The following is an 18,518-nucleotide window of genomic DNA, read 5'->3' on the forward strand; positions in this document are numbered from 1 at the left end:
TTGGAAGAGCAGAGATCTGACCCAGAACTGGGTATTGGAAGAGCAGAGATCTAAACCAGAATTGGGTGTGGGCAAAGCAGAGATCCCAACCAAAACTGGGTGTTGGAAGTTCAGAGATCTGAACCACAATCAAAAGTGGGCAGAGCAGAGATCTGAACCAGAATTGGGTGTTGGAAGAGGAAAGATCTGGCCCAGACTCAGGCAGCAGATCAGGCACTGCAGTGTGACAGGAGCTGCATCCACCCCACCTTAACCCCCAGAGCAGCACAAACAAAGGTTAAAGGGATCTGTTGTCATGACTAAATAACTGAAGATATATTTGAGGTGTGGTTAATGAAGCTTCTCCCCATGAGGCAGAACTTGTGCCTAAGTGGAAGATATAATTTTGCTTAGATATTTAAAAAACAAAGCCAAGCCTAAATCCCCAGTTGTTTCAGTGATATTTCCCAGGCACTTCTGCTCCAGCAGCTAAATAGAAGAAATACCAATTAAATTTTGAAGACTTCTACATAAACCATAATCTTTATGTTATAGTGGGGGAAGAAGTGTTTTCATTAACATTTTTCCTGAGCTTTTTTCACTAAAGGCCTAAGGGAAGAATCAATGCTCAGAGTCTTTTTAGTTTGATTTGACTTTTTAGGCCCAGGAGTTAGTAAGCTAATGTTTCTTACTTTTGTGGAGGCAAAAATGTAAAATAGAAACAATAAAATGAAAAAGAAAAGGAAAAAAAAAATTAATCCAGATAATGAAAGCAATGATAACTTCCATTCTGAAATGACAGCTAAGGAGGTAAATTATAAAATACAATTTCTTGTAATGACTAAACAAAAATAGCTCAGCACCTCAGACAGTACTTAAGCAATGAAGTCTCAGTTGTAAACCAAAAGGAAATCAGATTTTTTTTTGCAAGAGCAAGTAAAAAAACCCCAATTATAATTTGCTGTCATTGTGTCTCAGATATTGGCAGAGATTATCAACAGTAAAAAACAAATTTTGTTTCCTCTAATGATGAAAAGCTATCCTTAGCAGATTGAAATACATATTTCTGCCATTTTCCCTCTAAATTATAATATCAAATTCTGATGGAGAACCTGCACAGGGATGCACAAGAGCAAAGGAACAGTGTTACAGATCACTAAACCAGTAACATGGAATGAGCAGTAAGAGAGAATGCAAAATCCATTCATGACTTAGCAAACAATATATATATACCTAAAGTAACAACCAAAGTAAAAAAAAGCTTTTTGACAGGTCTGGCAAGAAAACATTTCTGAGAGCAATGTAAATATTAGAGTCTTTTTCTCCAACTCAGTAAAGCTTTTAGGCACCCTGAAAAGCAGGCACATCTTTAACTACATCTCCAACCATGAAACCACTGAAAGTTTCCATGACTTAACAGATCTGAGTGGTGAACAGGGAAAGGAGGAAGGAAACACACACAAGGTGAGATGAACTGGAGCCACTAAACACAACACAACGTGGGAAACTGTGTCCTGCTAACTCAGAAACTCTGAATTAGCACCTCCATCTGTGTGTAAGGATTTCAGGATTAAATGCCTGCCCCACATCAAGAACTCCAGAGAGCAGATTGACAAAGCAGGGCTGGCATAACCTTGGCCTACACAAAACACATCTGGGGAAGCCAAGCACAAAAAGCCAAAATCCCAAAAAGGGAGAGTCAAATAAAAGCATCAGGTTGCATTTGAAGCTTTTATGGAAGGTTTGCAGCTTCACTCCCAATCCACCCTATAAGGAATTGCAGTGAACCACAGAGCAGTCTGCTCATTAAAAATATACATTTTGAGAGTATGGAGAGCTTTTTTGACACTGAATGGAGGGAACTAGGCATTCAAATAATAAATGAAATCTGGTTATTTTAACCTCTATATTGACCCTTCTTGAAAACTATTTTTAGCTGATGCTGTGGTACTTCCAGGTTGTTCAAGAGAGATCACTTATTCACTCTTGAAAACCTTTCAAAGGCTGAAGAACGTGCCTTTGAAGGGATGAAACTGAACATCATTAAAAAGGGGCCCAGAATTTTGCAAACAGTTGTTCTGGATACTGTGTTCTGACTTTGCCAAGCAGCATCAGATTTGCTTTACTTGAGCAATTCCTAACATAATAAAACCATGTTATGCTACACTTTCAAGCAGCAAAATGCTCAAGAAACTTGCTTACTAATAGAACCATATGGTTTCATAAGAGCTGGACACAAATGACTCATTAAAAATAATTTTGTTTGTCTCATTTTTGAACATTTTCTTTAAAAAAACTATTGCAGAGTTTCAGTGTCTTTGCCTAATGTAAAATTCCCTTGCTATCTGCAAAGGTCATTATTTGCTGTATCCCCTGTGGGGAAGAACAGGATCCCATCCCTCTTGGCAGTGTCATCATTAAAAACTCCACTCCCTTGTCAGTCGTCATCCCTTCAGCAGGAGAAGCTGCTTTAAACTTATGTTTCAGCAAAAATCCCAACTTATCACTCTTCTTGCTCCAGACTCTCCAACTTCTCTTCATGTTCAAGCCTAAAACTTTCCTTGATGCTTTAATTCTTCTGCTCACAGCCCTGTTTTTCAGGCTATGTTGCTGCCACAGGCTGTCCATCTATCCTTGGACATTTCTGCCATGGTATGATACTGAGGACTCAATTCTTTCCTTTGAAAATTAAATATTCACCCAGTGCCTCCAAGATTGGCATTTCCTCCTTGCCCATCTTTAAATTTCTGAATTTTGTCATGAAAAGGGTCCCAGGCCCAGCAGGAATTTCTTGGATCAATTATGTTCCCTCTCAACTATTATTACTGGTGTTGCATACATAACTGCACTAAAACAATCTCAGAATTTAATCAAACCAAATTCTTGCTCCCACTGTGCATAGAGAGTTTTTTTACAATAATCCTACTAATTATTAAAACTGATTGCATTCAGTGGCTGAGAAATTTTATTCAAAAAGATTTTCATTATCACAGCATTTGACCACCATCAAGAGTTGCCTTGATTTTAATATTCACTATGGCATTTGAAACTGCTCTGTGGTTTCCAGGAGAAAACAAACACCAGAGGAGAGTCTGGTCACAATTTATTTGTCACATCATTCACACGTTCATTGGCAGTAAGACTCTGTTATAAAAACTCCAAACTCAGTAATACACAACACATTACAATTGCTAAGAGATACAGAAAAAAGTCATCAAATTGTGCAATAAACATGAGATTTCCAGGCCCTGCTAAAACACATCATCATGAGAAAACATCTGAACCTCAGAAGCTGCTGAATGAACATGAATTGCTCCAATAAACTCCTAAATGAGCAATTTTGAAAATTTCTTCACAAAATTCTTTACCTACACGTTGATGATGATATTAAAAATGTTTCCAATATGGACTTTAAGTTACATTCAATGGAACAGAGACAGTGAGTGAGATTCCAAGAGTCAGGGCAGGGCTCACCTTGTTGCTGGCAGGGTACTGATGCGAGTGAAGAAAACAGAGGGCTCCACCTCCACGTGGAGACCCAGGGCAAGGTTCCTGTAGTATCCTTCAGCATGTCCTGGTCCACCAGAGTACTTGAAATTCAGAATGGCTTCCAGTGTCTGGAGGAATAAAAGTTAATTCCTTGTTAGCTATTTTTCACTACTGTGCATTTCACAAGTTCAATTAAATTAGGCCGCAGAAGTGATTTGCAAATTTGCTTTCCTAACCCATCTATTCTGTTATCTCAGGAAAAAAAGGCAATCTAACAAATAACTGCAGCTTAGGCAAACAGTTGCCTAATCCTTTGGAAAACTAAAGAGTGCAGCATAAAGTCAGCTGGACTTCCCTTTACATAATTCCTCTCCATATCACATTCAACATCAAAAAAACAAAAAAAAGTTGCTAAAAGAGTTAGGGTTTATTCAATGCTGCTCTCCTTCATTCTCTTGAAAAATATTCACCACTTCACTATCTAATCAAATTGAGAAGCTTCAAAGCTGGGGGGCAGATAAAGATGATACAAAGCTAAAAGAATCTGGTCTCTCATTCTCATGTCCTTGAAGTAACAGACTGGAGCAACACCCAACTGCATGTACCTTGTCTCTGTGTTCATTTTAGAGGAAATGGCTGGCTAGTAAATATTTAAAATTATTCTCTAGCATGAGCCTTCTGCTCATTGCTCTCAGCAGCACTGAGCCTTTACTTCTGTGAGGAAATTTGGGGCTTTGTGCCTTTCCCCTCGATGAACAGCATGGGAGCAGCTTCCCAGCACAGTCCCCACATCATCACCAGTGCTCAAACCCAGAACAGCGTTTGATTGATCCAGAGAGATCATTCACCACCTCCTCTGTCATCATGCCCCTGAAATATGATTTGCTGGAAGTAAGGTGAGAATTTGGGAAATGTCATTGGATTTTTGTTTTTATTTTCTCAGTTTTTATCCTGGTCCTCAGGCAGCTGCCACTGCCACACCTCAGAGCAAGGACAGAGGCAGTGCCAGCCCTGCAGCCTGACATGGACATCACATATTGTGCTGAAACCTGTTTATGGAAGGACAGACACTTCTTAAAAGGCTTTGGAAACAACACCAATTTCACCTTTGTTTGGCTTTTAGCTCATTCTTTATAAAAAAAGGCAAAAAATGCCAAACTTCAAGTCAACAATTTAGCCAGCAAATCTATTTATCAGACACCATCAAGCCTCAGAAAGGTAAAAGCACTCTGCCTTTCAACAGAAGATTCACAAAAAATTTATGAGACCTGTTATTTTTTATCATGAGCTCTAAGGAACAATCTAAGGATTTTACAACTTACAAAAAACTCCAATTTTGTTTGATACCATTCTGTTTATAAGCGTGGCTGAAGGAAAAGAAACAGATACAGAATCATTTTCTTAAAATAACCACAGTCCAGTGATTTAAAGAATACCAAAATCAAGAGTTTAATGTTCTGCTGCATGTGTGCACTTAACTGTTCTGCCTATTTCCAACTCCCTTTTAAGTGGAATAATTTTAATTCTTAATTTAGTTTCATTAAAATTCATGAGAGCCAACTTACAATACAAATAAAACCCTTGACTGGGCACTCTGGACATACCCATCTACTCTGTTTATGTCAATTCCTAATTTGTACTTAATGAACTCAAGTTTATGTTATGTCAGAAGAGCTAATCAATATTAAACACAAAAATAAAAAAGCACAAACCCATTCAAAACATACTTCATCCTAATTAACCAGCTGGACCATTTCATAAAAATCAGAGCCAGACTCTGTAAGTACAGGGAACTGACATTGCTTATGTTGTAATGTGAGAATGGACTTCAATTTCAATTAGGGCATGGTGAAAACTCTGCATGTTCTGCATTATTGCTGTAATGCTGTGTCCTGCTGGGAGCAGCTCCATGGTTCCCTCTGCACAGCACCATGGAAAAAAGCTGCTCAACAGGACCAGCCCTGTGTCATTACAGGTAACAGATTTCAGCTTGAAAGGTCACAGAGCATTACTGTTCCAGATTCAAACTCCTTTCCATCCCAGACCAAGTGAAAAACCTCCAGAAAAAAGGCCAAAAAACACAACCATTATGTGCCACTGATGGGCAGGAGAGTTTAAGGGCACCATCATAATTTTGGTCCCTGTTACAGTGAGGAATTTGTGGGGGAAATCCTGCTGATGATGCTGTGTGTCCTGAAATCCCACTGGAGAGAACAAGGAAAAGGAAACCCAACCATCTTCTGTTAATCCAGACAGCAGCAGGATATCCCTTCCCACCCAAAACGTAAGATCTAACAGGGCACAGTAAAGACTGGGGAGAAAAGAGATTCCAACAACTACAGAACACCCAAACCTCTTCTTTGTTTTCTGTTCTTTCTCTGGCAATGATGGTTTGCAGCAGTCTATGAATGTGCGCATGTGCACACAAAGAAAAAGCATCAGGCAGACTTTACATCAGGACTGTAGATGGATGTGCAGGAGAGGAGATTGACTGAAGGAAATAATTATTTTTTTCAGGACCCTTCAGATGGTTAGAGAAAGCTTCATTGCTTAGGATTTATGCAATATGAACAGAACAAAATATTTTAAAAAAACCACAACAACTACAACAAAATTCAATCTCCTTTAAAACCTCAAATATTACTTCACCTCTAATATGAAAGATTCATTTTCTATCTCTGTGATAGAAAAAGAAAATACCACATTTTCCAAATTTCAGATAATTTACTACTCTCTCCCACAGCACCTGCAGAGAATGGCCCAAATGCTACAGCCCCCAATTTAAACAATGTTGTACCCTGACTCCTTGTGAAACCTACAGAAATCACAGCCTGAGCTGCAGATTCTCTTCATCCTTACAAATCCAAATAGCAGTACTTAGAATTCTCCAAATTGTACCACTGCAGACTGAAAATGAGATGGCAGAATGTGAACACCATTCTTCCTGTAGATTATCTATGAAAAACAAAAGGAAGGAAGGAGAGAGTGCACCAGGCTTTCAGGGCAGGCAGGAAAAGAATATTGATAACTGTTGAACACATATGAAATTCAGAAACCTGTGGACTTGGGGGGATTCTTGTTTTTAAGGCAAAGCTCCATTCTGGAAACTCAACAGTAAATATTTACTGTGATGGCTTTGGCTTGATACATTTTTTATGATTTCATTGGTCCTTCCTTCTATTGATGAAGAAAAGGAAACAAAAATGTTCCTGCATCTAAATTCCAAATGAGAGATTCTTAACCAACAGCACCCACTATCAATGACACCTACCAGAAATATTCTGCAGATAAACTATCAAAAATTCCTGGTTTGGTTTTTCATGCTTTTTTTCCTCCAAGTATTTTCAGCATAAAGCTGGCACCAGTTTGTTGACTCACAATAAAATTTAAAGCAGAGCTATGAAGGAATTGAGGTTTGATGCCACAAATGAAAAGCAACCGGGCAGTAAAGTTTCCTCACTCACTGGCACCAGTCAGCTCCCACCTGCCAACATCTCAGTGATGACTCTGAGCAGCAACACCTCTAATACTGATTTTTAATTGCCAATTCAGTTGCAATCCACAGCTCAGAGAAAGTATTTCTACTGAACTACTACCACAGTACTTCCTCCACAAAAAGCAAAATCAAATCTAAAGAGAATCTCTGTTGTCATTATATTGCAAGAGTTCTATTGTCATCACATTGCAAGGGTTCCATATCGCTAGAGTTTCACACCTCCTTGATGTTTCCTGTAGGCTGCTCCTCTAGGCACTGACTCCAGTTCCTCCTCAACCAACCAATCCACTCTTTTATATCACTCTTCTTATTGGCTACAAGTGTGGCCTGTTAAAATCAGGCCTGTTCCTAATCCTTAATAATTAACCCAGCTGCAACTCTTTAGGAGCCAAGATTATACTATATACCACCTTCATTTACCCATTCTGTATCCCCCTACAATTCCCCTTTTTTCTTTTAATTATGGAGTTGCAGCATTTCTAGAAGCACATGTTCAAGTAAATTAACATTATGACACATTCATACATTTCATTAAGAACTAAGAGTTCTACAAATGCTCAAACAACATATTATAGTACAGATATATATATTTCTGAGTGCTGGTTCAGTTTTGCCGCTTTTCTCAGTTTACAAAGTACTTACCTTCAAAATCTTTTATACTCATATTTAACAAACACTAATAACTGCAACTGATATATTTTACCAATAGTTTAGTATTCAAGTCCTGTTTCCCTGAATCCACAAGGTTATATAGTTGAGTCCTGTTTCCCCAAATCCACGGGATCATGTAGTTTAGCATTTGAGTCCTTTTTTCCCAAATCACATCGGGGTCACCATTTGTCATCTTTATATTGCAAGAGTTCTATTGTCATCACATTGCAAGGGTTCCATATTGCTAGAGTTTCATACCTCCTTGATGTTTCTTGTAGTCAGCTCCTCTAGGCACTGACTCCAGTTCCCCCTTAGCCAACCAATCTACTCTTTTATATCACTCTTCTTATTGGCTACAGGTGTGGCCTGTTAAAATCAGGCCTACTCCTAATCCTTATTAACTCAGCTGCAACGTTTTAGGGAGTAAGATTACATTCTATAGCACCTTCATTTACCCATACTGTATCCCCCTACAAATTTCCACCTAATTCTACAGATTATTGCTGCTCATGCAGAAGTTGGAATGTTACTGAGAACAGAAAAGTCCAAAACAGACAATGACAAATTAAATAGAGAAATTAATGGGGGGAAAGCTGTGTGAAAGGTATTTCTAGTGGTGGCAAGTGAAATATGGTGCTCAGCCCTTTCTCTCAACTGAGAGATGATTTACTGAATACTAGACTCAGGAAAATTTGCCCCCTCTAAAAAGTGCTCCAGTTCTGTGTGGCAAGTAGCACAATTTTAGGTCAAGAATTTTCTTACACCAAGAGCATGTTAAGGAACTATAAATCAAGGATATAAGGGCCCACCTGCAGAGATGCAATCATTATATGCTCTAGGTAAAGGAAAATAAAGTTTCCATAGAAGAACGCAAAGCATCATCATCATTTGTGAGCAAGGCTCACATACACTGTGTTTTCAGGTCTTTTCTAAATTCCCTTAGTACAGTAAAAATGACACTAAGTAGATCTCAGCACTTAATAGAAGATGAAATGTCAATGCTACAGGCAGTTTGCTCCCAAGGAACTGCAGATGCTGACTGCAGTGACTGAAGAAATACCAGACTGTAGCACTACAGACTCCTCCTTAAATCCACAACACTTAAAAGCTAAAAACTAAAGGGGAAAAAAATAGCATGAAGACCAGACTCAAAATACACAAATTCAGAACATAATCTTTCTAGTTTAGCTTCTGGATGGCTTTTAGAACACAATCTCATTAATGAGTATAATTTCTCATGCAATTAGGGCTTGAAATTTGAAAAATAATTTATTCTAGGTGTGTAACCTTCCAGTACACCTTCCTTTGGGAAAAAAAAAATACTGATTACTTGCCCAACTGTAAATATGATTTATTCCCAAATCCTATCCTACTCCTGATGTTCTTCTCTCTCAAACTCCCATTAGCAGCTCTGGCTCCACACATTCCTGAGTGTTCAGCCATTTTTTCTGACTTTAGCCCCTTTTCTCACCTGTTGCCTTGTGATTTCTGGTTTGGGTGTGGTATTTTTTTTCCTTACTATAAACCCCAATTTTGTTAAGTTCTCTCTGCCTCCCTCCCTCATTCCTCTTCTTCTCTGACCATTCCACTCTTATTCTACTCTGAGCAACAGCCAGTAAAATTCTCATCAGTAAAAAAAGAGAAATAAAAAATTGATACTTCATCAGTTTCATCTCACAAAAGGCACCAGAGGATCTGTCTCAACAAAATGAATTTCTCCATTTCTTCTGCTGGGTGGAACGCTGAAAATCTTTAAAAGAGCTTTGTGTAAATAAACCATGGATCAGGAATTTCAGCTGTCTAGCTGTAACTAATTAAATGATCTGGCAGTAACGAGGAGAAAGTGAGTTTCTCTAATTAACCACTCTCTTTTCAAGGGCAGCAGGTGACCCTGGCAGTGCTCAAGCTCCTGACAACAGCAGAGATGTCCCCAAAAACGTGCAGAATTGGATCAACCTCAAAAAGTCCTGCAAGCTTTTAATCCAAGCACATGGGATAAGCTGGTCCAGGAACACGTTTCAGATACAAACACAGGGCATGGACACAGCTGAATCTTTTTTATTTTAAGGAAAAGGCTAAAAAGTGAGCATTGGGAAGGAAATGGAGATGCCTAAATAGCTGAAACCAAGATGAGACTCAAATACATCAAGCTTCCACTTTGGAGCAATTTGTGAACACAAGGACTGTGTCTATGTTTAGCACTGAGCTCCAATCCCAGTCCTGACATTTGGAAATGCACACAGTATGCCTGTGTATTCATCTGGCTATCAAAATTAATATAGATTAGCACTTTCTTGAGCTTTATTTACAAAGGTCTAACAAAAGAATTCCTGTCATTTTTGCTTCTTCCTCTCATCACTGAATCTACAGCCCGTGGTTCCACATGATAACCTGACAAAGATTAAAATCTATATTTAAAAAAAGAGGCTTAAAGGATGATTTTGTGTAAAAAGAATGAGGCTTAATAGCAGTGTTGGGAGAAGCAATTGGTGCATCTATGTCCATGGGCTGAATATCCTCCTGCCCACTTGCTCTCAGGAGGATAAAAGGGGACACAAAAAAAAACACTCCCACACTGCTAAAGAGGAAAAGCAGAGACACTTCTGGATACCTTCAAATCCTATAATTCTACTTGGGAAGACAAAAATCTCCAATCTAAGAGGAAAAAAAATCTGACAGTTAAATGACAGAAGTATTTATTCCTGTCTTTATTCATCCCCAAGGAAAGAACAGCACTGCTGGAATTTGGGATTTGAGATCTGCACAACTCCTTAGCATGGAGTCTCTGGTCCCAGCTCTCTGAAGGACTTGGATCTTGATATCCTCAAAAGGTTAATTCAAGGTGAGTATTGTTTCAAAATTGAAAACAAATTGTTTCTCTCTAATGTCTTTAGTGTCTCGCACAATCTCAGGCTGCCATGAAAGGTCCATGTTAAGAAATGAAGGTAAGAATTTGAACATGTCAACAAATATTTATGAAGTTTTCTGCCTGCAGAAAACACTAGTTCACTATTATTATTAAAAAATAATAAATTGAATTTTTACATGAAAATCATTGGTGGGATAAAGTGCACAGTGATATAACAGAATCATAGATTCACTAAGGCTATAAAAGACTTCCAAGACCATCAAGTCCAACCATGGACTTGAGAAAGGCAGGGAGAGATCCATTTGCTTTGCAGAGAGAGATTTTTTTCATTGCAGTGTCACTGGACAGTATCAGTCTCTTCACTCATGGCTAACCTGTCTTATTTTCTGATACACAAAATGTCCTTTAGGGTTTTTGCATTTTCAGAGATGATATGACTGTCTTTTTTTTTTTTTTTTTTTTTTTGCTAAAACATAAATCCTATACTTCTGTCTGCATGCCAATCCTGAAGCAAATCTGAATCCACTGGAATACTTCATTGATCAAGGTAGAATTCCTAATTTTGCCCAAGTAAGAAAAGAAGACTCTCCCTATAGATATTGTTCCTTAGAGCACCAAACAGTGCAGTAATTGATAGCAGGAGCCCTGATACATGCATTACAAAAAGGATATGCATATGTAATGATCTTGTAGTGCATATGTAATCATCCTCCTGGACCCAACTGCAGCACACACTCTCCATGCTAATTTTTCTCTTCTCTATTCCACTGAAAATACACTTGGCAACTACAAAAGCCAGGATAAAATTCTTAACAACTGATTAAGCAATTAAATAAATTGTGCCTCTGCAGCAAGTCAGACCTTTACATGTATAAATACAAACAAAGCCCACATTGCCACTCCTGTTAAGCTTCTCTATCAGTCTGCCACACAATTCAATGTAATTTTTAGCACCTGTGTTAACAGGTGACTTTGCACACCCAGGTTAGTGAAGAAGGTGCCTGTTGTGTGCAGCTCTGGTGCAGTGTTACTCAAGTGACTTTCAGCAGCAATTCTTGCACCATACCAGGGTTTATGGAGCTCATCCATCCACATTTCTGTCTAGTTAAACCCCTGAACAATGAAAGTGCTGCATCCCTCAGCAAAAATAGCACAATGGCAAGTAGCTGAAGCTAAATATAGCTCCTGCAAGCATATACTGGGAATTAAATAGTACATTTCACCCCTCCCCAATCCTAAATCAGTAAGCTTCAACAAGGAATCTCTAGTGAATACACACAGGAGCTCAATAAATCCCCCTTAAGCTTACAAGGCATATTCTGAATCTGTGCAGGCTAAAAATAGCTATGTTTATAATGAGAATGGAGATGTGAGCAGAATAATATTAAGTTTAAAGGCAGGGCTGGTGTAGTCATTCTGCATTAACAAATAGGGTGAATCAAAGGTCGCTCTGACAAACAGATACACAGGCTGACAGATAAAATATAATATCCAGCAATCTTGTACTGAAGAGCATTCATCTCTCATTAAACTCTGCATTTCCTAATTGACTATTGCAGCCACACATTCACAAGTGATTTTGTGCACATTTTTTAGCTGGAATACAAGTTGTTAGCTCCTAAAGACAGAAGGCAGGAATACACAGCATAATTCCCCTGGACAATATTCCCTCCTAGAGCTTCAATCCCCTCTGGAAATATTCAGGAAATACATAATTATTTTTGTTGTATTAATCACAGAATTCTGCCTTCTTTAATTAAAGGTAAATTGCATCCAGGCCTCCTGGGTCCCACTATTGCAGCTGGATGCCCAAGAGGCTGATGCCCATTCTCAGCTGCCTCAGTTTTACCTCCCTCAGCCTGGGTCCCAGCACTGCTGACCACAGCTAGCACAGCATCTCATTCTTGGCTGAGCTACAGATGAGAGATTAAAAATAATTTAAACACAAGTAACTTTTATGTGGAACATTCCCATGGAGAGTTTTCTGTCTGCTGACACTAAACTGCAAAATGTGTTAGAAAAACATGCTGGGGAACAAACCCTGCATGCTGGTCTTGGAGGATGAGAAGGAATGGAGGGGCAAGTCAGAACACATATTCCTTAATAGCTTCTTTGATTCTGAAATCAAAGAATGGCATCAGTTGGAAGGGACCTTAAAGACCATCTCGTTCCAAACCCCCCTGGCATTGGGAATCCTTCCACTAAACCAAGCAGCTCAGAGCCCCATCAGTTTGTTCTAGAACAATCTGGGGATGGGGCAGCCACAGCTTCTCTGGGCAACCTGTGCCAGGGCCTCACCATCCTCATATTAAAGGATGGTTTTGCTTTTATCTAAAGCAAGCCTACTCTCTTTCAGCTGGAAGAGCCATTCCTCTTTGTCCTGTCACTCCAGGCCTTGCAGTCTCTGTCCATCTTTCCTGTTGGCTCCCTGCAGGTACTGGAGGGCCACAATGAGGTCATCCCAAGACATCTCTTCTCCAGGCTAAATAAACCAAATTCTCTCAGTCTTTCCTCAAAGCAGAGCTGTTCCATCCCTCCAATCATCTTGGTGGCCTCCTCTGGACTTGCTCCAACAGCTCCACATCCTTCCTGTGCTGGGCCCCAGAGCTGGACAGTGCAGGTGGGGTCTGACCAGAGCAGAGGAGCAGAATCCCCTCCCTTGATCAGCTCCCACAGTTTTGGATAAATCCACAGCTTTGGATAAATCCTGCCCTGACTCTGAAGTAGGAAGGTGGAAACAGAGAATAAATACAGGGACACATGTTGATGAAGAAATCTCAGACATACACACACCCTTCCAAGGGGAAATTTGTCTCTGTGAGACCACCTGGTTCTCCCAGCAATGGCTAGGGATGTGCTGGGGGCTGTAAAGCAGCATCACTGCACCTATTTCCTCACTGAAACCTTAGGTTAGAGGGTACATATGTTGTTAGGGGTAATGGGGTATTATCATAGGATACATTTGTACTTTGAACCTGTTCAGTTCACCCTCCAGGCACAGCGCCCAAGAGTAAAGGCACAAATGCTGGCAGATCCTTCTCACTAAAGGCACATCCCAGGGAGAGGTGGATAAAACCAAGATGTGGGCATAACAAAGAAACATCTCCAGCATAAAAACCCCACATGTCATGAAACCCTAAATGAAATTACATATCATTACATATAAACCCAGTAACAATTCAGAAAGAACTTCAGTAAAAGCCAGAAACAAGTGCTGAAGAAGTGACAGCCAGCTGGGACTGACACCTCTGCTCACTGCTGCTGCTCATGCACAGGCAGGTCATCTCTCACCTTGGAGAGAGTGAGCACAGGACTTTTCTTTGGCTCCACAGCACATCTGGCTGCTCCAGACTCAGCAAACAAGAATTGCCTCTCAGAACATAGTCCCAGTTTACCAAGTGAGACTTTCACAGAGCTGTACAACACTACTAAGGTCTGCAAATGGTGAGTCGAGGGTGAGTCCTCCTCCAACCTTCCCACAAAAGCAACACCACCAACCCTGAATAGGCTGATATGCAACAACCTCAAGTCCCTGGGTAACACCAAAAAGTTATTCAGTTTTGTTTTTCATGCCAAAGATTTCTACGCCGTTTTGTTCTTCCTCAACCCCTTTTCTGTTCCTTCTATTTCCACCATGTCCTTTGTGAGCAAAGAGGGTAAGATTGCACAGAAAGAGGGAAAGAAAAAACTCTTTGGTTTGCTCTCTATTCCTTTACTTTCTAATATTCTATTCCTAATAATTGTTTGTCTTTGTAGAGCATCTCATGCTTCCAATTTCATGTATTTGGAATTAAAACTCCAAATTCTTCATGTGCATTAACTTCACCATGCACATGTGGATCAGTGCTGAGCTTCACCTCAGACTTTAACCCCCCAGCCCTACTGCAGGATAAGCCTGTAATCCCTGAGAGCTGGTTTCCATGTGTGCTACCCTTGCTGATCTTTGGCAATTCCTCATCACCCTAATGCTCAGATCCTTTAAGAGCATGCACAGGCACAACACAGTCCTAAGGAATGAGGCAGGAGCCCACCCTGCAGTGTGCAAATGAGCCCCTTATCCTACCTTGAACCAGCTCAGCTCATGATGAGACCTTTACATTCGTCTCACAGCACACTTGCCTCTCTCAAAGAGCTTTTTGTCAGTCTCTGGGAGTGTTTAGGAATCAAGTGAGCAGCATCAATGATTTTCTGTTTGTTCAGGAGCTCTGAATATAGAACTGGGACAGATTTGCTTACCGTGATGCTGCCCTTCATTAACAAAACCCATTTCAACAGTTCCCCAACAAATGTATCCTGTAATAACACCCTACACCCCTAACAACATATGTACCCTATAACCCAATATAATAACCCTGATAATCTGCAGTTTCACTTCTGGTTTTACCACATTTACCAACAGTAAGTGTAAAGTAACTGTTTTAATTGCTCTGCTTCCCCAATGGCAACATACAACTTAACTTGCCAAAGTTACAAACTTTTGAACCATCAGAGAATATGAAAATAATATTCCAGACTAAGAAGGAAGAATCACATGCACCCCTCTATGAGCACAAGTTCTTACAGAAGTCCAGAGTTTCTATTTTACATCGCAGGGATCCATCCCATACAAATGGTTTTAGGAAGGTATCAAATCCACTCACTATTCAAAACACTCTGCTGAAGAAGCCAGTTCCTTTCATTATGTGTATAATTTTTATTCATAATATTATTGTAGTACACTCTGAAGAAAAAATATAGTAACAGCCTAAAGGATAAAAATCCTCCTCTTCAATAACAGAAGTATCTTTAAAAGAAACAATGCATAAAGCAAACCAGGAAAAAAAAAATCAATTCTATAAAAGATTCTTGGAACTGATAAGATTTTTATAGGCAAGCTCTTTGGAATTCTTGGGTTAAATAATCCTCATTTTTTTAGGAATTCCTCTGATTACAAGGGATAAGCCCAATTAGTGAATTTTCAAAAGTAGAAGCAAATGAAGAAAGGGGCTTTAAAAGAGGGATGCTTGAACAATTTTATCTCTAGATCTGTTTATTCAGCACAGACATTAATACATAAATATGAGAGACTGAGCACTTCAGATTTTTCAGCTGCTGCTTGGGTTGGAAAAAAATGCTCCAGTAGCACAATCAGTTTTAAAATCAGTAAAGTTACTGAGCTAAATTTATCACTGATTTAATGAGTTTAATGTGGAATGAATAGCGCAAATTCCTTCTCCTTAATATGATGATCAAAACTAACAGAATAAGAAAATAGTGAAATTGGTTTTCAAGAACTAAGACTTCAGAAATTAAATCTGTCCTCTGCTCTGGCTAGAAATGGGTTCTTTGAGTTGCAGAAAAACAACACTTTCCATTCTGATATATCTTCTTTCCCTGGGCAGGCTCTTTGAAAGCAACCAAGCCTTTAGTTACACCACTGAAACACGAGTCAGTGCTCCAATAAACTCTCTGTATGTGATTCCTTCAAAGGTTGCCCCTCAGGACAGGGAATCTGGACTTAGCTCTTCAGGAAACATATGAAAAATAATTGCAGATATGAGTCAGACACGGAGATGACACTAAAATGAATTTCCACTCTTTGCTGTCCCCATTTTGGCACAATTCAGCCAGGTGGACACGGCGTCTGCTGGCTGGCTCCAGTCCCACCTGCACTGAGGAGCTCTGAAGGCTGAGAATACACTTTAAATTCTGTGATGTTACCAAAAAAAAACCAGACAAATTTTCCAGAGGCAAAGGTCACAAAGCAAATGAGAGGTGTAACACAATGCTCTCTCAGAAATATAGATTTACAAAAGACTTGTCAGGGACAATTTGACCAGTCTGCAGCAAGTGTTTGCTGCTCATTTCTGAGCATGAGCTCAGACAATACTTGAACCATTCCTGTTTTCAAGCTGCCACTACTGATGCATCTGTATTCTTCACACAGAGCAATAATGCTCCAAAAATAACAGATCATCCTACAAAAAGGTAGCAAAAGAAGGGAAGGAAGGGAAGGAAGGGAAGGACCTGGTACCTGATGTTTAAACCACTATTTTGATTTTTATTTAGGATGCCAACTTGATTCCCAGCCTAAGTGGTTAGCACACACTTAAAACAATTACAAATGCTTACTTAAAAAACACACTGAGTCATCTCTGAGCACTTCATAAATATGCAGCAGGAAACTCCCAAACACTGACTCATCACTTCAGAGGTTTAAAACACAATCATGCATTTGCCAACTGTTACTCATACTCGATTAAATCCTAAGCAAAACCCGTCCTTGTTCTGTGAATTCCACTTGACCACCCATTAAGCCTGGCAGAGAAAAGAGCACAATGGGAGGCAGAAAATTGGGAAGAGTGTTGATTCTTAACAATTCCTGTGGAAACACTATTTCATCTAAACATACTTGGAAAATTCTTTACCTTGCAACTTATGCAATGAGTGGCTTTTGTCTTTATCTTATTTCGAATGAATGACTGAGTGAGGAAAACAAACAAAAAGCAAAACAAATTTGACAACTTGTTTTAATCTAGAAAAGAAGAAAAACAACATGCAACAATCTCCAAGTTTCTTCTCCATAAAATTCTATTTGTGCACAACTATTTAGAGTAGCAACTCAAGAATCCTGGTCAGACAATGCACTGAGATGCTCTAGCTACCTATTCCTACAGGATTATGATGCTAAGAATACATGTTTAATGGGCTACTCTGATAAACATCACCATAATACTTCTATTTCATCCTGAAATTGATTTTGTGAAATTTGGCATAACTAAAAATGTTGTTACTGCAAACATTGTGATTTCTGTAAAATTAACAAGAACTCCTTATAATTTTCCTAAGGCTTAGTAAAATTCTGGCTTTGTTAGAAATAATTTCACCAAAAGGCAAGTTAATGTATCCACATTGTAAAAAACACAGATGTGTTAATGCTTCCCATTTATGGCAGCAACCCCAGCTAAAAGACAGGAATAATTTTTGGTATCCCAGGCAATTACACAATAGTCAGTAGTCAAAAGAAACAGTCTCCTATTCTTGAAATATTTGTATAGAGTACTAAAGTTTCAGATAGAAAAAGAGAGTAGGGAAAAAAGACAATTCAAATAGTTATGATAGAAAAGCAATTTCATTTTCTAATTCAATTTTATTCAACCAGAATGATGGAGTTTTGCTTAATTTAAAACAATTTTTTTTTTTGTTTTTAGTTTGTTTGGGAGATTTCAGGCATTTTGAGATTTCTTGGGTGTGTTTTTTTGGTTTTTTGTGGTTTTGGTGGGGGTTTGTTTTTGACAGGAGTAATTACATTAAAATTTTTTTTTTTTTTTTTTTTTTAGAAATCAGATTTGTTTATAAATTGTTAAAATACATCATTTCGGACATCCAGAATTCCTTCCATGCCCACTCCCCTTTTTTTAACCTCAATAATTAGAAGATGGCCAGGAATTGTATCATTTTAAGGTCAGGAACTGTTTGGCAATAAATTTGTTTGACATCCTCATTAACAGAAGAAAAATAGTAGCCAAAAGTTGCTTTTAAAAGTCAAGCAACAGCAAGGCATCAATACTTGACTCCATATTCCTGCATCTAAATGACAAGTGTCTCACCCTGCTTTAAAAAATATAATAAGATTATAAAGAATCTAGTTGTTCTTGTCCATCTCTAAGATTTTAATTTTATCACACCAAATGGTAAACAATCTGTTTGGCAACTTATGATCTATTTTTACCAGGTAGCAGGAGTGTAACTTTTTCCTACTGAAATAAAGACATACGAGAAATCAGTTTAAACATATCATCATCACAGCTTTAACATAGGAAAAGTGTAAATTACTCCTAAGGTTTGAGGGTTGATTGGTAATTGTTTGCCCGAAGCTACCCACCTGCATTCAACTCAGGTTAGAAAGAAAAAGAAGCTAAATGGTTTTAAAAAAAGGAAAGTAACTTTCTAAAGCAGAGAAGAAACCCTAATGAGTTCTGAAAAATGAAATTTATTAGACTTACATGTAATATTACAAATATTTGATAACACACTTGTGCTAAGGTAACTGCA

At 38.8% G+C, this 18,518-nt stretch overlaps 1 protein-coding gene across 5 annotated transcripts in view; it reads right to left on the reverse strand.

Annotated features, from left to right (window-relative positions):
• TRAPPC9 (trafficking protein particle complex subunit 9) overlaps window positions 1-18,518 on the reverse strand; it is a 453,504-nt gene that overhangs the window by 298,967 nt on the left and 136,019 nt on the right. For all 5 annotated transcript variants that reach the window (XM_064706725.1, XM_064706726.1, XM_064706729.1 and 2 more), the window contains one exon: window positions 3,454-3,596. In XM_064706725.1, the coding sequence (XP_064562795.1) occupies window positions 3,454-3,596 (143 nt within the window). The remainder of the gene's footprint in view (window positions 1-3,453; window positions 3,597-18,518) is intronic.

Source organism: Zonotrichia leucophrys, chromosome 2 (genome assembly GCF_028769735.1).
Source record: "Zonotrichia leucophrys gambelii isolate GWCS_2022_RI chromosome 2, RI_Zleu_2.0, whole genome shotgun sequence".
Taxonomy (NCBI): Eukaryota; Metazoa; Chordata; class Aves; order Passeriformes; family Passerellidae; genus Zonotrichia; species Zonotrichia leucophrys.